This window comes from Camelina sativa, chromosome 17, assembly GCF_000633955.1.
Source record: "Camelina sativa cultivar DH55 chromosome 17, Cs, whole genome shotgun sequence".
NCBI classification, from domain to species: domain Eukaryota; kingdom Viridiplantae; phylum Streptophyta; class Magnoliopsida; order Brassicales; family Brassicaceae; genus Camelina; species Camelina sativa.
In genome coordinates, this window is record NC_025701.1 from 388,504 (window position 1) to 403,382 (window position 14,879).

The following is a 14,879-nucleotide window of genomic DNA, read 5'->3' on the forward strand; positions in this document are numbered from 1 at the left end:
GCGGGACCATTGTTCTACATAACATATATATGGGTCCAACGTAAAATGGGTGCTCCGACGCATCACAACCGCACTCTTTCTTAACCTGCCTCCTACAATTAGACGGTCCTAAATGGTCCACGTAATTAAAGCTGCATCCTCCCATTATAATCCACCACTAGTTACCAAAAACCAAAAAAAAAAAAATCGAAATGTGGCCAATTTGTCGAGAAACTCCGTTATTCTTTCTTTCCCCCAACTCCCAGAAAAAATACGTATTTATCTTTTCACTCGTCAATTTTTTGCAATATACAATATGATCCTATATTGTATATTCTGTAACTGTCACTCGTTAAAAAATAAATTTTATTCGGGATTTTTAGTTTGAAAGTTGCAACTAGATGACTATAATAATTTGTTTGACCATTGAACTAATACAAATGTAACGATGGATATATAATATATGATGGAGGAGACAATTTCTACTTACCTCCAACATATTGTAACGATGAAGGTAAGTTAATGTAAACGTGGGACTTTGATATGAAGAAGAAAGAAGTCGGTCGTGGGTTCACTCAATGTAAACGTGATTATTGGTTTATTAATTCTTATCACAATTTAGAATCATGAAGAGAATGTGTATAGTTTGTAATGTTTAACAAATTTATACATTTTTTTGGTTCAAACCAGCATTATTTACATAGCCGCATACCTTATTCTAAAAATAATAACATAATGTTTTTTTTTTCGATAGACATGAAAAAGGAAAAAAGAACTCAAGGGTCAGTTGTATGATTGGCGGTGAAGTCAGGTTCGGTGGGTTTTTGAGGTAACAAAGGAAGTGTGTAGCGAGGAGGAAGGTTGGAGATATTGTGCCTCAGATTACGAAGCGCGTTTGACGCAAAACGCGACGCGTAAAGAGCGGCTCCAATGCTCAAGGACGAAGACGCCGTTGTACCATCGCCTTCTCTAGCCAGCGCATCTCGGAGACGCTCTTCTTCATCGCGTAATGATTTGGCTAACTTCTTCCGACAGTATCTCCGCCACGCTGCTTGTATAAAAGATACGCTCCATGTTCTCCATTGCACCGAATAAAACCTGTAATTAAATCAAATTAAGATCATCCTATCTTGGAAACAGAACAGAACCAAAAAATGTTGATGGGAGAGAAACCAAACCTGAAAGTATGCTGGAGCTGCTTGCTGTGGAGGCGCCTGAACTGTGAAGCGACAGACTTGAGATCTTCAGCCATTAGAGCAAAGGCTTCAACTTCGGTGAGAGCTTGAACTGTTCTCGTCGAGATTGGAAAGTGAGAAGAAGATTGAGGGTCTAATGCCCACGGCAGAAGATCTTCTCCGCAGAAATCACTTGCCTTGAGGTCCACGGAATTGAAGACCCCTGTTCTTCCTCCATTAGTGGTGGCACTTACAAGCCTTCCTCTCATCACAAACATCATCTCCCCTACAGGATCTCCTTCACGTATCACGTAACTGTTCTCTGTGTAGAGCACAGGTTTTAGCCTATCGCAAACCGCGTCAAGTAACTGCTCATCCATTATCTCAAACAAAGGTACCTACCGAAAACAGTCATATAATTAGGGTTCTGAGGGTTGCACTAAGATTCTTGGTCCAGTTGATATTTAATGGAGGAAAAAGAGAGAAAGCTCGTATACTTACTTTCTTAAGGAGATCGAGGCAAAGATGGCGTTTAATATCTCTTCTTAGGTCTTTAGGGAGGTTACGAAGAAGGTTTTCTTCTTCAACTCCTCTTGTCTCTTGCCATCTATATTGTTCATATCTTCTGATACGTTTTCTCAGGTCTTCAGGTAACATTCTATGAGACATCCACTGCTCTGCATCTCTCTTTCTCACCCTCATTTCCTCCTCTCGAACTGTTGTTGATTCCAAGTATTTCTGCATCATCAAAACAGAACTTACATGATCAGTTTCCTGAAAAATTTAATGGTTATTGAACTAGTCAAAGAGGCCATTACCTGCATATTGCCGATAAGTAGCGCAAATAAGACTAGTCCAGATATGCAGATTGATATAGCAAAGATGATTTCACCAACGAATTTGCTTGTTTGAAGGTTTTGTCCCAATGCACTGAAACAACAAAAGCAGTTAGTGAGAATCTTTGAGTTGTGATAGAGTTTCAGATACATAAGCTCGATATGCAACTAGTTAGTTTGTATGTGTGTTTTTTGTCAAACCTAAGATTTCGCAGTCCCCACCAAAAGCAGTAGAAAAATTTCTCCCAGAAATCATGCGATTCAACAACCCCACTCTTTAGAGCATCAGTGAAGATGCCAAAGTTGAAGATGGTTGAGTTCGTTATATCACCAGGGTCGAGAAAAGGGCAAGAGGTGGTCAGGTAATCGTTTCCAGCATTACCATTACCGTGACAGTACAGAGAACTTAAACTACAACCGTTCTTTTTCTCGCACGCCTCTTGCCAGCATCTGTCTTCTCGTTCTACTGAGATTAAGTACCATAAAGCTCCAAATACCTGAATAAGTAAGTTTACCTTATAAACTTGATCAACCTTTAAAATGCATTTACATCTTTAAAGAATCAGTTATCTGATGATCCAGAACTTACATGACTGGCTAACATATAGAGAGAGAGGTTCCAAGCAGCTCCAGCCCATGCTGTTTCAGTAACAATGCCAGATGTTCTGGTCACTTCCGTGTAAAGCGGATACAAACGAAGAATCCGAGGAACATATTGAACGATTATGACAGACATAAGGTAGTCTTTTGTGAGCAAAGAGTCAGGCTCTTTGACGCTTGGAATAACAGCTAAGACCACTATCTGCAAGATTAGAAACAAAAAGAAACAGAGGATTCAGCCATATATTCAAAAACATTTCATCATGAACACTTAAATAAAAAAAACAATCAATTAGTCATTATTACCTGTGGGAGAGGAATGATAGAAAGTACATCAATGATGAAGTAAGACGAGAGATACTTCAAGGCTATTGCCTTAGCATCATCCACCAGTTCACCTCTGCCAAAAACTCTAGAAGAAGGAGCGATGTAAGCTGTCCTGAACTGAAACACAATGTGAATAATGTAAAAGGCATCGATGAGTGTACGAAGAAAACTCGCAGCTATCTCCAACTTTGAGTCCATAGTAAGACAGTGCCTCGTGCCATCGACAATAGGAATGTAGAAAAACAGCGGATCAATCGCCAAAGCAAGGACACAAGCAAAGAGAAATATTTTGTTCCAGTTCTGCAGAAACGAATCTTGTGGGTTAATGATGTTCTTCTTAGTGGTACCAGATGTTTCCTTCTGGACCTTGTTGTGGTCAGGATCCTTATGTGGAAGAGAACTTAATGATGGCTTCTTGAAAATTTTGAAATTTCCTGAACCTTTCTCAATTCCCCACTTTACATTCTTCAAAACTCTGTCAAAAGAAGGTCTAGCTTTTCTTCCGTAACCATACTCAGAGGCTATTGACCTGTCTTCATCTTTGAACCTAAACAAAAAAAAAAAAAAATATATATATATATATATATATATATATATATATATCATCTTAAATCATTTAAGATACTACAAATTCATATTCATCTATAGAACCATTTCTAGGGAATGGATGCTATGTATGAGACAAGATTATTGCAAGTTACCAACCTGACACGATTATCATGGCTGAATGCCATCATCAGCCAAACCCTTGGATATTTTGGCTTACAGTGTGACGAATCCTAACATTTATTGAATCAAAACAAAATTAATCATACGAATACTTCTCCATGATTACGTACAATTGATAATCACCAAAATCAATTATAAAATAGCAAGTAGACACCTAACAGTTTTTTTTTTAATATAATAGTAGTATATTTCTTCAAAGGTAAAAATTAGAAACTAGAGAATCAGTCAATTTCTACCTAACATGATTACCAAATCCTTTAATTCCTAACCATCTCCTCTGCTCAATAATTGTAAAGTCATACGAACTTCTGTTCATCGAAGATAAGAAAAACTAAAGCTTCGAGATAAATTGACATCTAGACCAAACAAGTTATGAAGAGATTAGCCGTAAGTAATTCTTACACAGAATTATCTAATCAGTGAGAAACAAGCAAAAACCAAACATGAGGAGACGTACCTAGAACGAAGTAACTGAGGAGGGGGATATAGATTAAGATTCCGGCTATGAAGTGGAAATCGAAAGTTTAAGGAAGTAGGTCAACGGCGTTTACTTCTTCTTCTTCGTCTTCTTCGTGAAGCTATCCTCGCTACTGGTCCCGTCGCTTAAAACTTAAAAGCAAGAAAGACCCATATGAGCGGTTATGTGTAGTTTTTTTTTTTGAGACAACGACAAAAGAGAGGGAAATAGGAATAAATATAGGATGCAATTAAAGTCTTTGTTCAATTCCAAAAATCGAAAGACGAAGACTTGGTCAAAAAGTCAAGGGATGAGGCGAAAATAAATTTAAGGCCCATTATGAATATTGAGCCCATTTAAAAGAACTAAAGCCCAATTGAACTTAACCGCCTCATCGTAATATCGATTATTTATATTTGTTCTTTCTTCACATTGATTTCCTTTTCTTTTTTTTTTTGGTTTAACTGAGAAAACGCGAACGGCGTTGTCTTTCGTTGATCTTCCCGGCGTAGTTCACCACCGGCGACAATTGCTAAGGTTTCCTGAAGGTAACATACTCTTCCTTGTCTTATATATTCATATATGTTCGATTTCGTCTTCGTTGTTTTGTTGTTTTCGTCTGTGTTCGTCGAGCTTTTCACTCCAATTTCAGTTAAGGGTTTTCTAGATTTCAATTTCTCTTATTTTATTTTTGTAGGCTTCCGTGATAACATCGAATGTGATCGAACTGTGAGTTCTTTTTATTTTATGTTTCTTGGATTGCTCTTTGCGAAGTTACTGTTTCCGAATTTTTTGGATTTGCCTTTCTAAGCATCGAGTGTGTTCCGTTTAAGCTAGGGTTTCTTCAATTTGTTGTACAGACTGATTGATTGATTATATTCATGAGCTTGATTGAGCATATGAATTTGGAATTAATCTTCTCCATGGGTTCCTACGGGTTACATTGTCTCTTATTTGCTAAAGAAGAAGATGGAATCTGGATAAATTTTGATGAATCAGTATGAACAACATTACTTATGAGTTATCTGATTATGGTCCAGATACTAATCGTGAGGATTCTCTTGTATTTTGCAGGCAAGCAAACCAATTTCAAGTGTGTGTGCTTACATTATAGAAATCAAACGATGTCAGATTCTGGTGAACCTAAACCGTCTCAGCAAGAAGAAGAATTTCAACCTCAACCTCAACCTGCTGCCCAAGAATCTCAGTCTCAACAAGGTTACTTCTACTTTCTTCTCTCCCTACCTTTCCTACTTTTTCTTACTTGGTTCGTTGTTGTTAGCTTGAAATTGTCATATATGGATCAAGAGAGACAGACACTAATAAGTTTTATCCTTGTTCTGTTTCAGTTTGCACTTTCTTCAAGAAGCCGACTAAAGCTAAAAACATTAGGAAAAGAACTGTTGACGAAGATGAAGAAGATGGAGATTCCAAGAGCCAAACTTCTATATTACAAAATCTAAAGAAAGTTGCAAAACCTGACAGCAAGCTATACTTTTCCTCTGGACCATCTAAGAGCTCTACTACAACGAGTGAAGCCCCTGAGAAACCCGTCTTTCACTACGATTCATCCAAGGAAATCCAGGTTCAAAACGACAGTAGGGCAACAGCAACCCTTGAAACTGAAACCGACTTCAATCAAGACGCACGAGCTATCCGTGAGCGAGTTCTCAAAAAAGCAGACGAATCATTGAAAGGGAATAAGAAGAAGGTTTCAGATGAGAAGCTGTACACTGGAATTCATGGATATACAGATCACAAAGCTGGGTTTAGAAGAGAACAAACCATCTCGAGCGAGAAAGCTGGAGGCTCACACGGGCCATTGAGAGCTTCTGCTCACATTAGAGTGTCGGCTAGATTCGATTACCAGCCAGATATATGCAAGGATTACAAGGAAACTGGATACTGTGGATATGGAGATTCGTGTAAGTTCTTGCATGACCGTGGGGATTATAAACCGGGATGGCAGATAGAGAAAGAATGGGAAGAAGCAGAGAAAGTTAGGAAGAGAAATAAAGCTATGGGAGTTGAGGATGAAGATGATGAGGCTGGCAACGATAGCGAAGAAGACGACGATGCACTTCCCTTTGCTTGCTTCATTTGCAGAGAGCCTTTCGTTGATCCAGTTGTCACCAAATGCAAGCATTACTTCTGCGAGCATTGTGCTCTAAAGGTATGATCATAACTTGAATCACAATTTTGATGACTCTGTTTTATTTTTTTGTGGTTTGTGAAACTAAAGAGAATGTGTTTATGTAATGATGCAGCATCACACGAAGAACAAGAAGTGCTTTGTGTGTAACCAACCAACAATGGGGATTTTCAATGCAGCACATGAGATCAAGAAGAGAATGGCTGAAGAACGTAGTAAAGCTGAAGCTTGAAGGATTGTGAAGTTTTTTCATAAGCCGAAGCTCTCTTTTTGTTTGATGTACTCATTTAGCCCATATTATGATGGTCTTTAAATATTGGGCCTTGTTTGGCTCATCTAAATTTAACTTTGGTTCTTTTCTCAATTGGTTGAAAGTTGAAACAGTCAAAGTTAGATTAAACCAGTACAATGAATGTTTCAGTGTGACTCTGATACTCTGATGACATGATAAACTCGTAACTTTTTACTTCCAGCATTATCAGAAGAATCTCTTTTTCCAACATTATTTTGTGTGTTCTTTTTTAGCGTTATCTTTCTTATTTCACTTCCCCTCGGTTTTTAAATGGTTTCTGTAAATTCGAACAGATTTCAGAATCTATTGGCCGGCAAAAAAGTTATCCAAGTCAGCAAAAAGTAGATTTTACACGTGTCACTTTCACAAGATATGCCACAATAAGTGAACATGGAAATGTCTGACAATAAACCAATAGGAAGATGACACGTATACGGAGTTTTCTCTAATTTGACCATATTTAGCTGCATTGTCGCTGTCGCTAAAAAGGAATCGTCGTTTCTATTATCTTGGAGCAGTTTGTATTTACGTTAAAGTCATCTTTTGCGTTAAGTTTGCATGCCTATAGTGCCAAAGGCGATCCTATCCGATAAGTTTTTTTGGGTAAATTTTTATCTGATAAGGTTACTGTAATTATCATCAACACCGCTCTTTTAAGTCCTATATTTATCACTTAACATATAAAAAAAACTTATTTAGAGCAGAAAACGTTCTATATAAGCTAAAACCCTCTTTCTATCGTCTCGTCATCAATTTGAGATAATTAATGAGATTTGTAATTTAAGCATAAATAATATTCAAATTGAACAAGATAACCTCCGGTTATAATTATATGTGTTAGTTAAAATGGTTACAAGATCGAAAGATTGTTCTTTCTGATAACCTTAAACTATAATTAGAAGATAATGTAATCATTTAACTAGAGTTATCTAAGACGTGATTATGTTTTTTTGGTTTAAAATAAAAAGAAAGTGAAGATGAGTCTTTTGAGAAAAAAAGAAAAGAAAAGTAGAATTCACTAATTATAATAATTATATGCATAGATTGCTGGTTAGGAAGCGTAATTAGCGTTGTTGATGATAGTGATCAAAGATTAATGATGGAGGAGTAGCAACTTCAGACTTTTGGAGATCAATCGAAATATCGAATTATGGTTGATTGTAGAATTTTTTTTTGTTTTTTTAATGGTCTCTCACGTTTCCTTCTTATGATGGTATGCAGCTTCACTACAATACAAATTAACAAAATACTAATGGTTTTAGATTCGGTATGATAGGGACTTTGTCTCAATATATAACATAATAGATGTCAGATTCAAGTTCTTGTTTCATGATTTTAGATTGTGGATGTCTTGTAGCAATCTTCTTCTTCTTCTAGAGAAGGGCTTCGCATCGCATCCTAGAAGGCAAAATACACCTTAATTACATGTCGTACATAACTACATGGAACAAGTCACGGGCTGAGAGGATGAGACTATTGATGACCAATCGTAGCTAATAATAAGATATGGTATTAGATATTTAGAACAACATACTTAATGTTTTAACAACTAAATTTTTAAGGTAAACAAACAAGAAGAACTATAGTAATTAATGGTACAACACATATGGGACCCTATGCATGGAGAATCACTCAATCAGACCAAACGAAACCTATCACACTCAATATGTGAAGACCAACTTATGTAGAATATATCTAAGCATATGCTGTGACCAGCAGCATACCAAACAATATATACGAACGAATTCATAAGAAAATTAATCATAGGTATGATATGATAAAATAGACATTTTCATCCATGGAATTTAATTAGCTATGGTCTAGAAACTTTATTTTTTAATGAAGAAAATATCTATAAAGTTAGAAACGATCTTACCTCACCAAAACAAAATACTTTATTTTTTCTAAGCACTTTGTGTTTGTTTCTATTCGGATTAGGTCCCAAAAACGTCGTCATACAGAACACTTTGCTTAAACCTTTTGTTGTTTTTTTTTGTTACATTAAAAAAACGAATACCACTAGTGTTTGGTTGTTATTTTTTTGTTTAAATGTGTGAAGGGGAAGAAGCTTAAGAAAGAAAAAAAGGTTAATTAGGCACACAATTAAAAAAAAAAAAAAAATTGGTTACTGCAGACGCATCTTTTTTTGTTTGTTTGTTACTTTGCTCTCTTCTATTTATTTATCCTCTTTCACAGATTCCCTCTGAGAGACACAGAGAGACCAGAGAGAGAGAGAGGAGATTCTGATCGGATCGGAGAAGAGAGAGAGAGACATGGAAGACGGCACGGCGATGTACGGAGATCTGGAGACGGTGGAGTATGTACGGACGCAACACAAACATCACTGCAGAGAGAACCAGTGTACCTCTGCTCTTGTCAAACACATCAAAGCTCCTCTTCATCTCGTAATCCTCTCTCTCTCTCTCTCCCTTTTTATATGTCTAATCTCTCAACATTGATCTTAATTCCGTCAATTTCAGATTTTTGATCGATTTAGGGTTTTTTTTTCTCCCCCAAATCTATAGGTTCGTTTTCAGACAAGCTAATTAATGATAACGATATTGCAAATCTCTAGGTTTGGTCACTGGTGCGTAGATTTGATCAGCCGCAGAAATACAAACCATTTGTGAGCAGATGTACTGTGATCGGTGATCCTGAAATCGGCAGCCTCAGAGAAGTCAATGTCAAATCTGGGCTTCCTGCTACAACAAGCACCGAGAGGTTAGAGCTTCTCGATGATGAAGAACACATCCTCGGTATCAGAATCATTGGTGGTGATCACAGACTCAAGGTACTATTATTAACCAAAAAATCTCTTAGGTTTTGTGTTGTGTTTTGAAATGAGAATTATTAAATGAATCTTTGTTGTTTGTCTCAGAATTACTCATCGATAGTGACAGTTCATCCAGAGATGATAGAGGGAAGAGCAGGGACAATGGTGATTGAATCCTTTGTTGTTGATGTTCCTGAAGGTAACACCAAGGATGAGACTTGCTTCTTCGTTGAAGCTCTCATCAGATGTAACCTCAAGTCTTTAGCTGATGTTTCTGAGAGATTGGCTTCTCAAGACATTATCATCTAATCAATCTCTCACATCTTCATCAGTCACAAGGAATCATGTTCCAGTATGTGATATAATATTCTTCAGGATCTTTTTTTTTGTCTTTTGGATTTGGTCTAGCTAGCTATATATTTTCAGGAATGATCAACTTGTTCAAAGATATATTTTTCCAATGGTGAAGTTTTTCGATTGTAAGATGTCTTCTGGTCTCTTGTTGTTTTATGACCGTTGCTTTATTTGTAGATATTTTTATAAAAAAAAAACAAGCTGTACATAGATTATATATGATGTTTTGTTTTTATATATGATGTGAATGTTTTGTTTATATATGATGTATGCGTAACAAGCTAAGCTAACCAACTTGTAAGAGACTGTTTCTAATAGAACAGAACCAATAGATATCTTGCTCTATGTTCGATCGTTTGGATGTGTATAGAGTTGATTTAGCTATCATCCAAAGTTCCAAACCTTTGGAAAAGATACATGGTGCTCTATGTTCTATGTTCTGACTCATGCTCAATTTTTCCCTCCCGATGAACTTTCCTGGGAAGAGATCAGATTCTCTACTCAAAACTATATGTGCTGGTTCTAAGATGCTAAAACAAGAGTTTGAGGTACAGTTATATCCGTCTCGGAGAATAGTTTTTACCAACGTTTGGTTCATTGTAGCAATAAATCAGTTTCATTCTTCTACTGGTTTTGTAGGATTCTGCAATCGCGGTAGTCTGTCTATGCAGAGAACAGCGGAAGATGCAGCAAGAAGCAAAAGGACGAAAAGGTTTTGGGTTTTCGAATCTCTGATTTGATCCGACTTGGAGACTGGTAAAAGTTGCTTAGCTGGTCTTGGTTTAGGCTTTTCCGAACTTACATCAGTTACCTGTCAGTTATTGCCTTAACCATGTAGGCAAGAAGATGGCAGATGGATCTTACTCTGATGACAAACGTTTTTCTTGTTTCCGACTTCATTTGTGCAAAGACAAGATATCGAATGGAGAGATTAGATTAGGTCTAGTTATGTTCCATATATTGCTCTGTTCAAGTTTTATCATCAGTAGTACTTCATCATCACAACCACCCAAAAAACGTATCTTTAGGCAATCGTACCACCCCTTTTTTATTATCCAAATGTCACGTCTGAGGTCTTCTTACTCTGTTTCAGACTAAGGAAACAGCATGTAGGCAAGAAGATGGCAGATGGATCTTACTCTGATGACAAACGTTTTTCTTGTTTCCGACTTCATTTGTGCAAAGACAAGATATCGAATGGAGAGATTAGATTAGGTCTAGTTATGTTCCATATATTGCTCTGTTCAAGTTTTATCATCAGTAGTACTTCATCATCACAACCACCCAAAAAACGTATCTTTAGGCAATCGTACCACCCCTTTTTTATTATCCAAATGTCACGTCTGAGGTCTTCTTACTCTGTTTCAGACTAAGGAAACAGCATGTAGGCAAGAAGATGGCAGATGGATCTTACTCTGATGACAAACGTTTTTCTTGTTTCCGACTTCATTTGTGCAAAGACAAGATATCGAATGGAGAGATTAGATTAGGTCTAGTTATGTTCCATATATTGCTCTGTTCAAGTTTTATCATCAGTAGTACTTCATCATCACAACCACCCAAAAAACGTATCTTTAGGCAATCGTACCACCCCTTTTTTATTATCCAAATGTCACGTCTGAGGTCTTCTTACTCTGTTTCAGACTAAGGAAACAGCATACTTTTGTGAATTTGTGATGACATAAACACAGAAGAACAGAACCGAAACACACAAAAACTCTAAACAAGATGATTGAGCTCGTCAACAGGAGACATAACCGTCAAGTAGACGCAGTCTCGTATATGAACAATCCTTATTTTTATAAACACCAAAACTCTCTTTTCCTCTTTTGTTTCTTCTCTGCATATAATATTCAAACAAGGACCACCAAAAACGTTGTACTGAGAACAGAGCAGATTCTATCACCTACACAAACAAGCATGGTAACCTAATGTCACTGTCTGGTTAGATCATCAATCAAAGTTGGCAGCATCTGCTGCTTCTGTTCTTCTGCTCCATTTAAAAAGGAGCCAACATCGTCTCCACCATTCTAAAATAGTTTCTTGAGAATTTCCATAAGAGATCGCCCCGGTCCCACATAAAATCTTTCAATTCTGACTGTTTAGATTAAGTTGATCTCTCACAGTTGTTGCAACTAGATGAAATTAAACGGTCCAGATCTCTTGAACGTTATTAGAGGTGTAAAAGTGGAAATTAAATTACTTCCAAAATGTTTAAAAAAATTTGAATTGGGATTACCAAATGGTTAAAAAACAACACAAAAGGGGTAAAATAAGGAATGACGACGGTAGACGGAACCCTCTCTCTTCTCTTCTTCTTGAGTCTCTCTCTCTCTCTCTACAAAGAAAAATCGATTTTAACATTTCAAAAATTTTTGAGGGGGGTCAAGCGGGAAAACCAAAAATCCTTCAAATAATTTCGTGTGGAGCGAGCGGGAGAAAGAGACACACACAAATCCTCTCTAGTTCTCTCTCGTCAGGTGAGTTTCCCCTCCCCCGAATCCCACATTACTCTCACTAATTTTGGGGGATTTTATACCCTAAATGCTCGATTTTTGTATGCGGCAGTAGTAATAATAATTGATGGCGAGAACCAAGCATAACGCTACCAGGTCCCAACCTCGTACTCCAACTGGTAAATCATTATCTGCTTTCTCTTTCTCACCCTTTACGATTTTTTTTTTTTTTTTTTTTTTTTTTTTTTTGCAGACNTTTTGGTTCAACTTATCTGGCTGTTAACCCTAGATTTTGATTTCGCATCTGAAAAATTGTAGATGCTGCTTCAATTTCTCCGGAGGCTGGTCCCAGTGCGGTATATTGCCATCTTTATTTCTCTTTTAGGGTTTTCGATTTTCAGATTCCAAAATTTGTCCTTATTAGATTATTTGTCGAATTTGTTGTAATCAATCGAAATTGCAGACACCGCCAACAAGAGCCGAAGATGGTGAAGAAGATGATGCTCAACCAAGTTAGTTTTTTTCCCCCTTGTTTGTTTGTTTGTTTGTTTGTTGGGTGTGTGAAGTTTTTATTAATCCTTCCTTTTGTGACACTTTGCAGCAACGCCTGCTGCTGCAACTTCACCTGCTACAAAAGTGAGCTTTTTTTTTTTGTTTGGCCCTTTTGATTTCCTTGTGCTCATTTTTTTGTTCTCATTTTTGTATTTTTTTTTTGTCTGGGAAGAAAGGGGCTAAGAGAACCAGATATGGTAGTAGGTCACAAGGTTAGTCATAGATTATCACTCAGAAATCAGAAATTAGAATGCAGGACTTGTCTTTCTATTTGTGTTTTTACTCTACTAACTACTAACCTCCTCCTTCTTGTTCTTTCTGTAGGCTCACAAAAAAAGAAGTCTTACCGTTTCAAGCCAGGAACCGTTGCTCTGAGAGAGATTCGCCATTATCAGAAGAGCACTAGCCTTCTTATTCCTGCTGCTAGTTTTATCAGACAAGTCAGTTTTCTTTCTCTCTCTTTCTCTTTGCTCTTTAGTAGTAGTAGTGTATGCCTCGTTTTTTTAGCATTTACAACCTGATTCTACAATTTCAATCTACTTGGTTATTTATATAATTGTGGTTCTTGTTTCTTGTTTTCTCAACATGGATCCTGTCTCACCATCAGTGCAGTGAACATAGCATTTTGAACTACACTTTAGGGTAACCCTCCATTTAAGAGGAGCTTGTAAATCTAGTTTGTCTTTGAGAGGTTACTCTGGCTCATAGACCCACCCAGAACCATATGTTTCTGTAACTACAATACTTTTAACCTGAATTGCCAAATGCTGATTTGTGTTCTGTTCCAATCATAACTAATTAATTTACATTGTTATTACCAGGTGAGAAGTATAACCAATGCGGTGGCCCCTCCACAAATCTCTCGTTGGACAGCTGAAGCTCTTGTGGCTCTCCAAGAGGTAACCAAATCCTTTAGATTATTTCTTAATATGAATGTATGATATAGCTATATATATATAGAGAGCCACACATATCACAGATAATGTCATTTTCCCTTGATATGTAATCAATGTAATAGTGAATTTTGTTTGGGCAGGCGGCAGAAGATTACTTGATTGGTTTGTTCTCAGATTCAATGCTCTGTGCGATCCATGCAAGACGTGTTACTCTAAGTAAGTACTCCTAAATAAGACAATTCTGTAGTCTAAATTTAGAAAATCACAGTCATACTTGTGCATTCCTTTGAACCATTACTTGCTGAAAAATCATATCTAATATGCTGATACGTTGTCTGTTCATATCAGTGAGAAGAGACTTTGAGCTTGCACGCCGGATTGGAGGAAAAGGCAGACCCTGGTGATAGAAACGAAACTCACCCACTAGCACTACTCGCATCTCTGTCATTGTTAGTGAGGATCGAATAGTTAACAACATACAGTATGTGTGCGTAGGTTGTATAATATTATTCACTAGTTATGTGCTTGTCCTTTTTTCGACTTGATGGTCTGACCAAAAAAATAACCTTCTTTTGATACATAACTGGAAATCTGAGTTTGTGGGTTCGATTCAATAATCTATCTAGGTTGTAAAACTTGTTTCTCTATGTGTGTTTCTTGTTTGCTTTTTTTACCTTTAAGTTCCAACTTGCAAATAGTTGATGTGTATATTTTAACTCGAAGCCTCGGTGATGGCTCAGTCTTAGACAGGGCTGTATTTGAGAAAAAAAGGTAATTTAAAGAGGATGGATGATTCGAAAGAACATGTGTTGAGAGAGGGCTTAAAAAGAAATATATCTCTGGCTAATGGATTCCCCCAGCTGCAACTTTTAAAAGCATATTAGAAAGCTTGAGATATCCTTAGCACATCAAATTTTATAATTCATATACTGATTATTTTAGTGGATTATTCGCATAAAACATTTGTTGAGATCATAATGTCGTCATAAAGAAAGTTATAAGAGTATGTTTCATTACCGTCAGATCATGTAAACTTTTAAAAAGCTCGAATGTTTTCGGAATTTGGTAGTATTTATTTCAATGTCAACTCTTTTTATTACTAGTAAACTGTTTTTTTTTCTTTTTGTATATCTTTAATGATCTCTGTATACATTCTTAAAAATTCATTGCGAACTGAAACAAGTGTAAAATTTATCAAGGTTAACTTTTATAAATGTGAAAAAATGGATGCGCCCATGAATCATGCAATGGTCCCAACAATTTAATCTTATGGTTTCCTTCATAATTCGCTAAAAAAAAAC

At 36.7% G+C, this 14,879-nt stretch overlaps 4 protein-coding genes across 7 annotated transcripts; 3 read left to right on the plus strand and 1 right to left on the minus strand.

Moving 5' to 3' along the window:
- On the minus strand, positions 604–4,302 carry LOC104754280 (probable cyclic nucleotide-gated ion channel 10). The gene is made up of 9 exons (XM_010476426.2): positions 4,104–4,302; positions 3,623–3,696; positions 2,897–3,464; positions 2,580–2,792; positions 2,192–2,487; positions 1,973–2,084; positions 1,656–1,892; positions 1,158–1,552; positions 604–1,077 (listed from the first exon to the last, which is right to left on the minus strand). The coding sequence occupies exons 2-9, from the start codon at positions 3,652–3,654 to the stop codon at positions 756–758; spliced, it is 2,175 nt and encodes a 724-aa protein (XP_010474728.1). The 5' UTR covers positions 3,655–3,696; positions 4,104–4,302; the 3' UTR covers positions 604–755.
- On the plus strand, positions 4,551–6,723 carry LOC104754281 (zinc finger CCCH domain-containing protein 1). Of its 2 annotated transcripts, XM_010476429.2 has the most exons (5): positions 4,551–4,651; positions 4,801–4,832; positions 5,178–5,321; positions 5,453–6,276; positions 6,371–6,723. In XM_010476429.2, the coding sequence occupies exons 3-5, from the start codon at positions 5,228–5,230 to the stop codon at positions 6,485–6,487; spliced, it is 1,035 nt and encodes a 344-aa protein (XP_010474731.1). In that variant the 5' UTR covers positions 4,551–4,651; positions 4,801–4,832; positions 5,178–5,227; the 3' UTR covers positions 6,488–6,723. The 2 variants fall into 2 exon arrangements, with proteins under 2 accessions (XP_010474731.1, XP_010474729.1); XM_010476427.2 differs by lacking the exon at positions 4,801–4,832.
- On the plus strand, positions 8,707–9,911 carry LOC104754282 (abscisic acid receptor PYL9). Its single transcript, XM_010476430.2, has 3 exons — positions 8,707–8,952; positions 9,123–9,338; positions 9,426–9,911. The coding sequence occupies exons 1-3, from the start codon at positions 8,821–8,823 to the stop codon at positions 9,627–9,629; spliced, it is 552 nt and encodes a 183-aa protein (XP_010474732.1). The 5' UTR covers positions 8,707–8,820; the 3' UTR covers positions 9,630–9,911.
- Positions 11,974–14,249, plus strand: LOC104754283 (histone H3-like centromeric protein HTR12). 3 transcript variants are annotated; one of them, XM_010476431.2, is made up of 10 exons: positions 11,974–12,154; positions 12,243–12,309; positions 12,449–12,486; positions 12,594–12,642; positions 12,732–12,766; positions 12,855–12,894; positions 13,007–13,122; positions 13,504–13,581; positions 13,719–13,794; positions 13,927–14,249. In XM_010476431.2, exons 2-10 carry the CDS (start codon positions 12,258–12,260, stop codon positions 13,980–13,982), a joined length of 540 nt encoding a protein of 179 aa, XP_010474733.1. In that variant the 5' UTR covers positions 11,974–12,154; positions 12,243–12,257; the 3' UTR covers positions 13,983–14,249. The 3 variants fall into 3 exon arrangements, with proteins under 3 accessions (XP_010474733.1, XP_010474734.1, XP_019094767.1); XM_010476432.2 differs by having other exon boundaries at positions 12,246–12,309; XM_019239222.1 differs by lacking the exon at positions 11,974–12,154 and having other exon boundaries at positions 12,176–12,309.

Bases quoted from the DNA above. Each gene is read 5' to 3' on its own strand.
- LOC104754280 (XM_010476426.2), bottom strand. From the start codon at position 3,654: ATGATGGCATTCAGCCATGATAATCGTGTCAG. The intron at 2,488-2,579 runs GTAAGTTCTGGA...TTACTTATTCAG, and splicing joins TCTATATGTTAGCCAGTCAT to GTATTTGGAGCTTTATGGTA. The intron at 1,553-1,655 runs GTAAGTATACGA...TGTTTTCGGTAG, and splicing joins GCCTCGATCTCCTTAAGAAA to GTACCTTTGTTTGAGATAAT.
- LOC104754281 (XM_010476429.2), top strand. From the start codon at position 5,228: ATGTCAGATTCTGGTGAACCTAAACCGTCTCAGCAAGAAGAAGAATTT. The intron at 5,322-5,452 runs GTTACTTCTACT...GTTCTGTTTCAG, and splicing joins AGAATCTCAGTCTCAACAAG to TTTGCACTTTCTTCAAGAAG. The intron at 6,277-6,370 runs GTATGATCATAA...GTAATGATGCAG, and splicing joins GCGAGCATTGTGCTCTAAAG to CATCACACGAAGAACAAGAA.
- LOC104754282 (XM_010476430.2), top strand. From the start codon at position 8,821: ATGGAAGACGGCACGGCGATGTACGGAGATCTGGAGACGGTGGAGTAT. The intron at 8,953-9,122 runs GTAATCCTCTCT...GCAAATCTCTAG, and splicing joins TCAAAGCTCCTCTTCATCTC to GTTTGGTCACTGGTGCGTAG. The intron at 9,339-9,425 runs GTACTATTATTA...TGTTTGTCTCAG, and splicing joins GTGGTGATCACAGACTCAAG to AATTACTCATCGATAGTGAC.
- LOC104754283 (XM_010476431.2), top strand. From the start codon at position 12,258: ATGGCGAGAACCAAGCATAACGCTACCAGGTCCCAACCTCGTACTCCA. The intron at 13,123-13,503 runs GTCAGTTTTCTT...TGTTATTACCAG, and splicing joins CTGCTAGTTTTATCAGACAA to GTGAGAAGTATAACCAATGC. The intron at 13,795-13,926 runs GTAAGTACTCCT...TGTTCATATCAG, and splicing joins TGCAAGACGTGTTACTCTAA to TGAGAAGAGACTTTGAGCTT.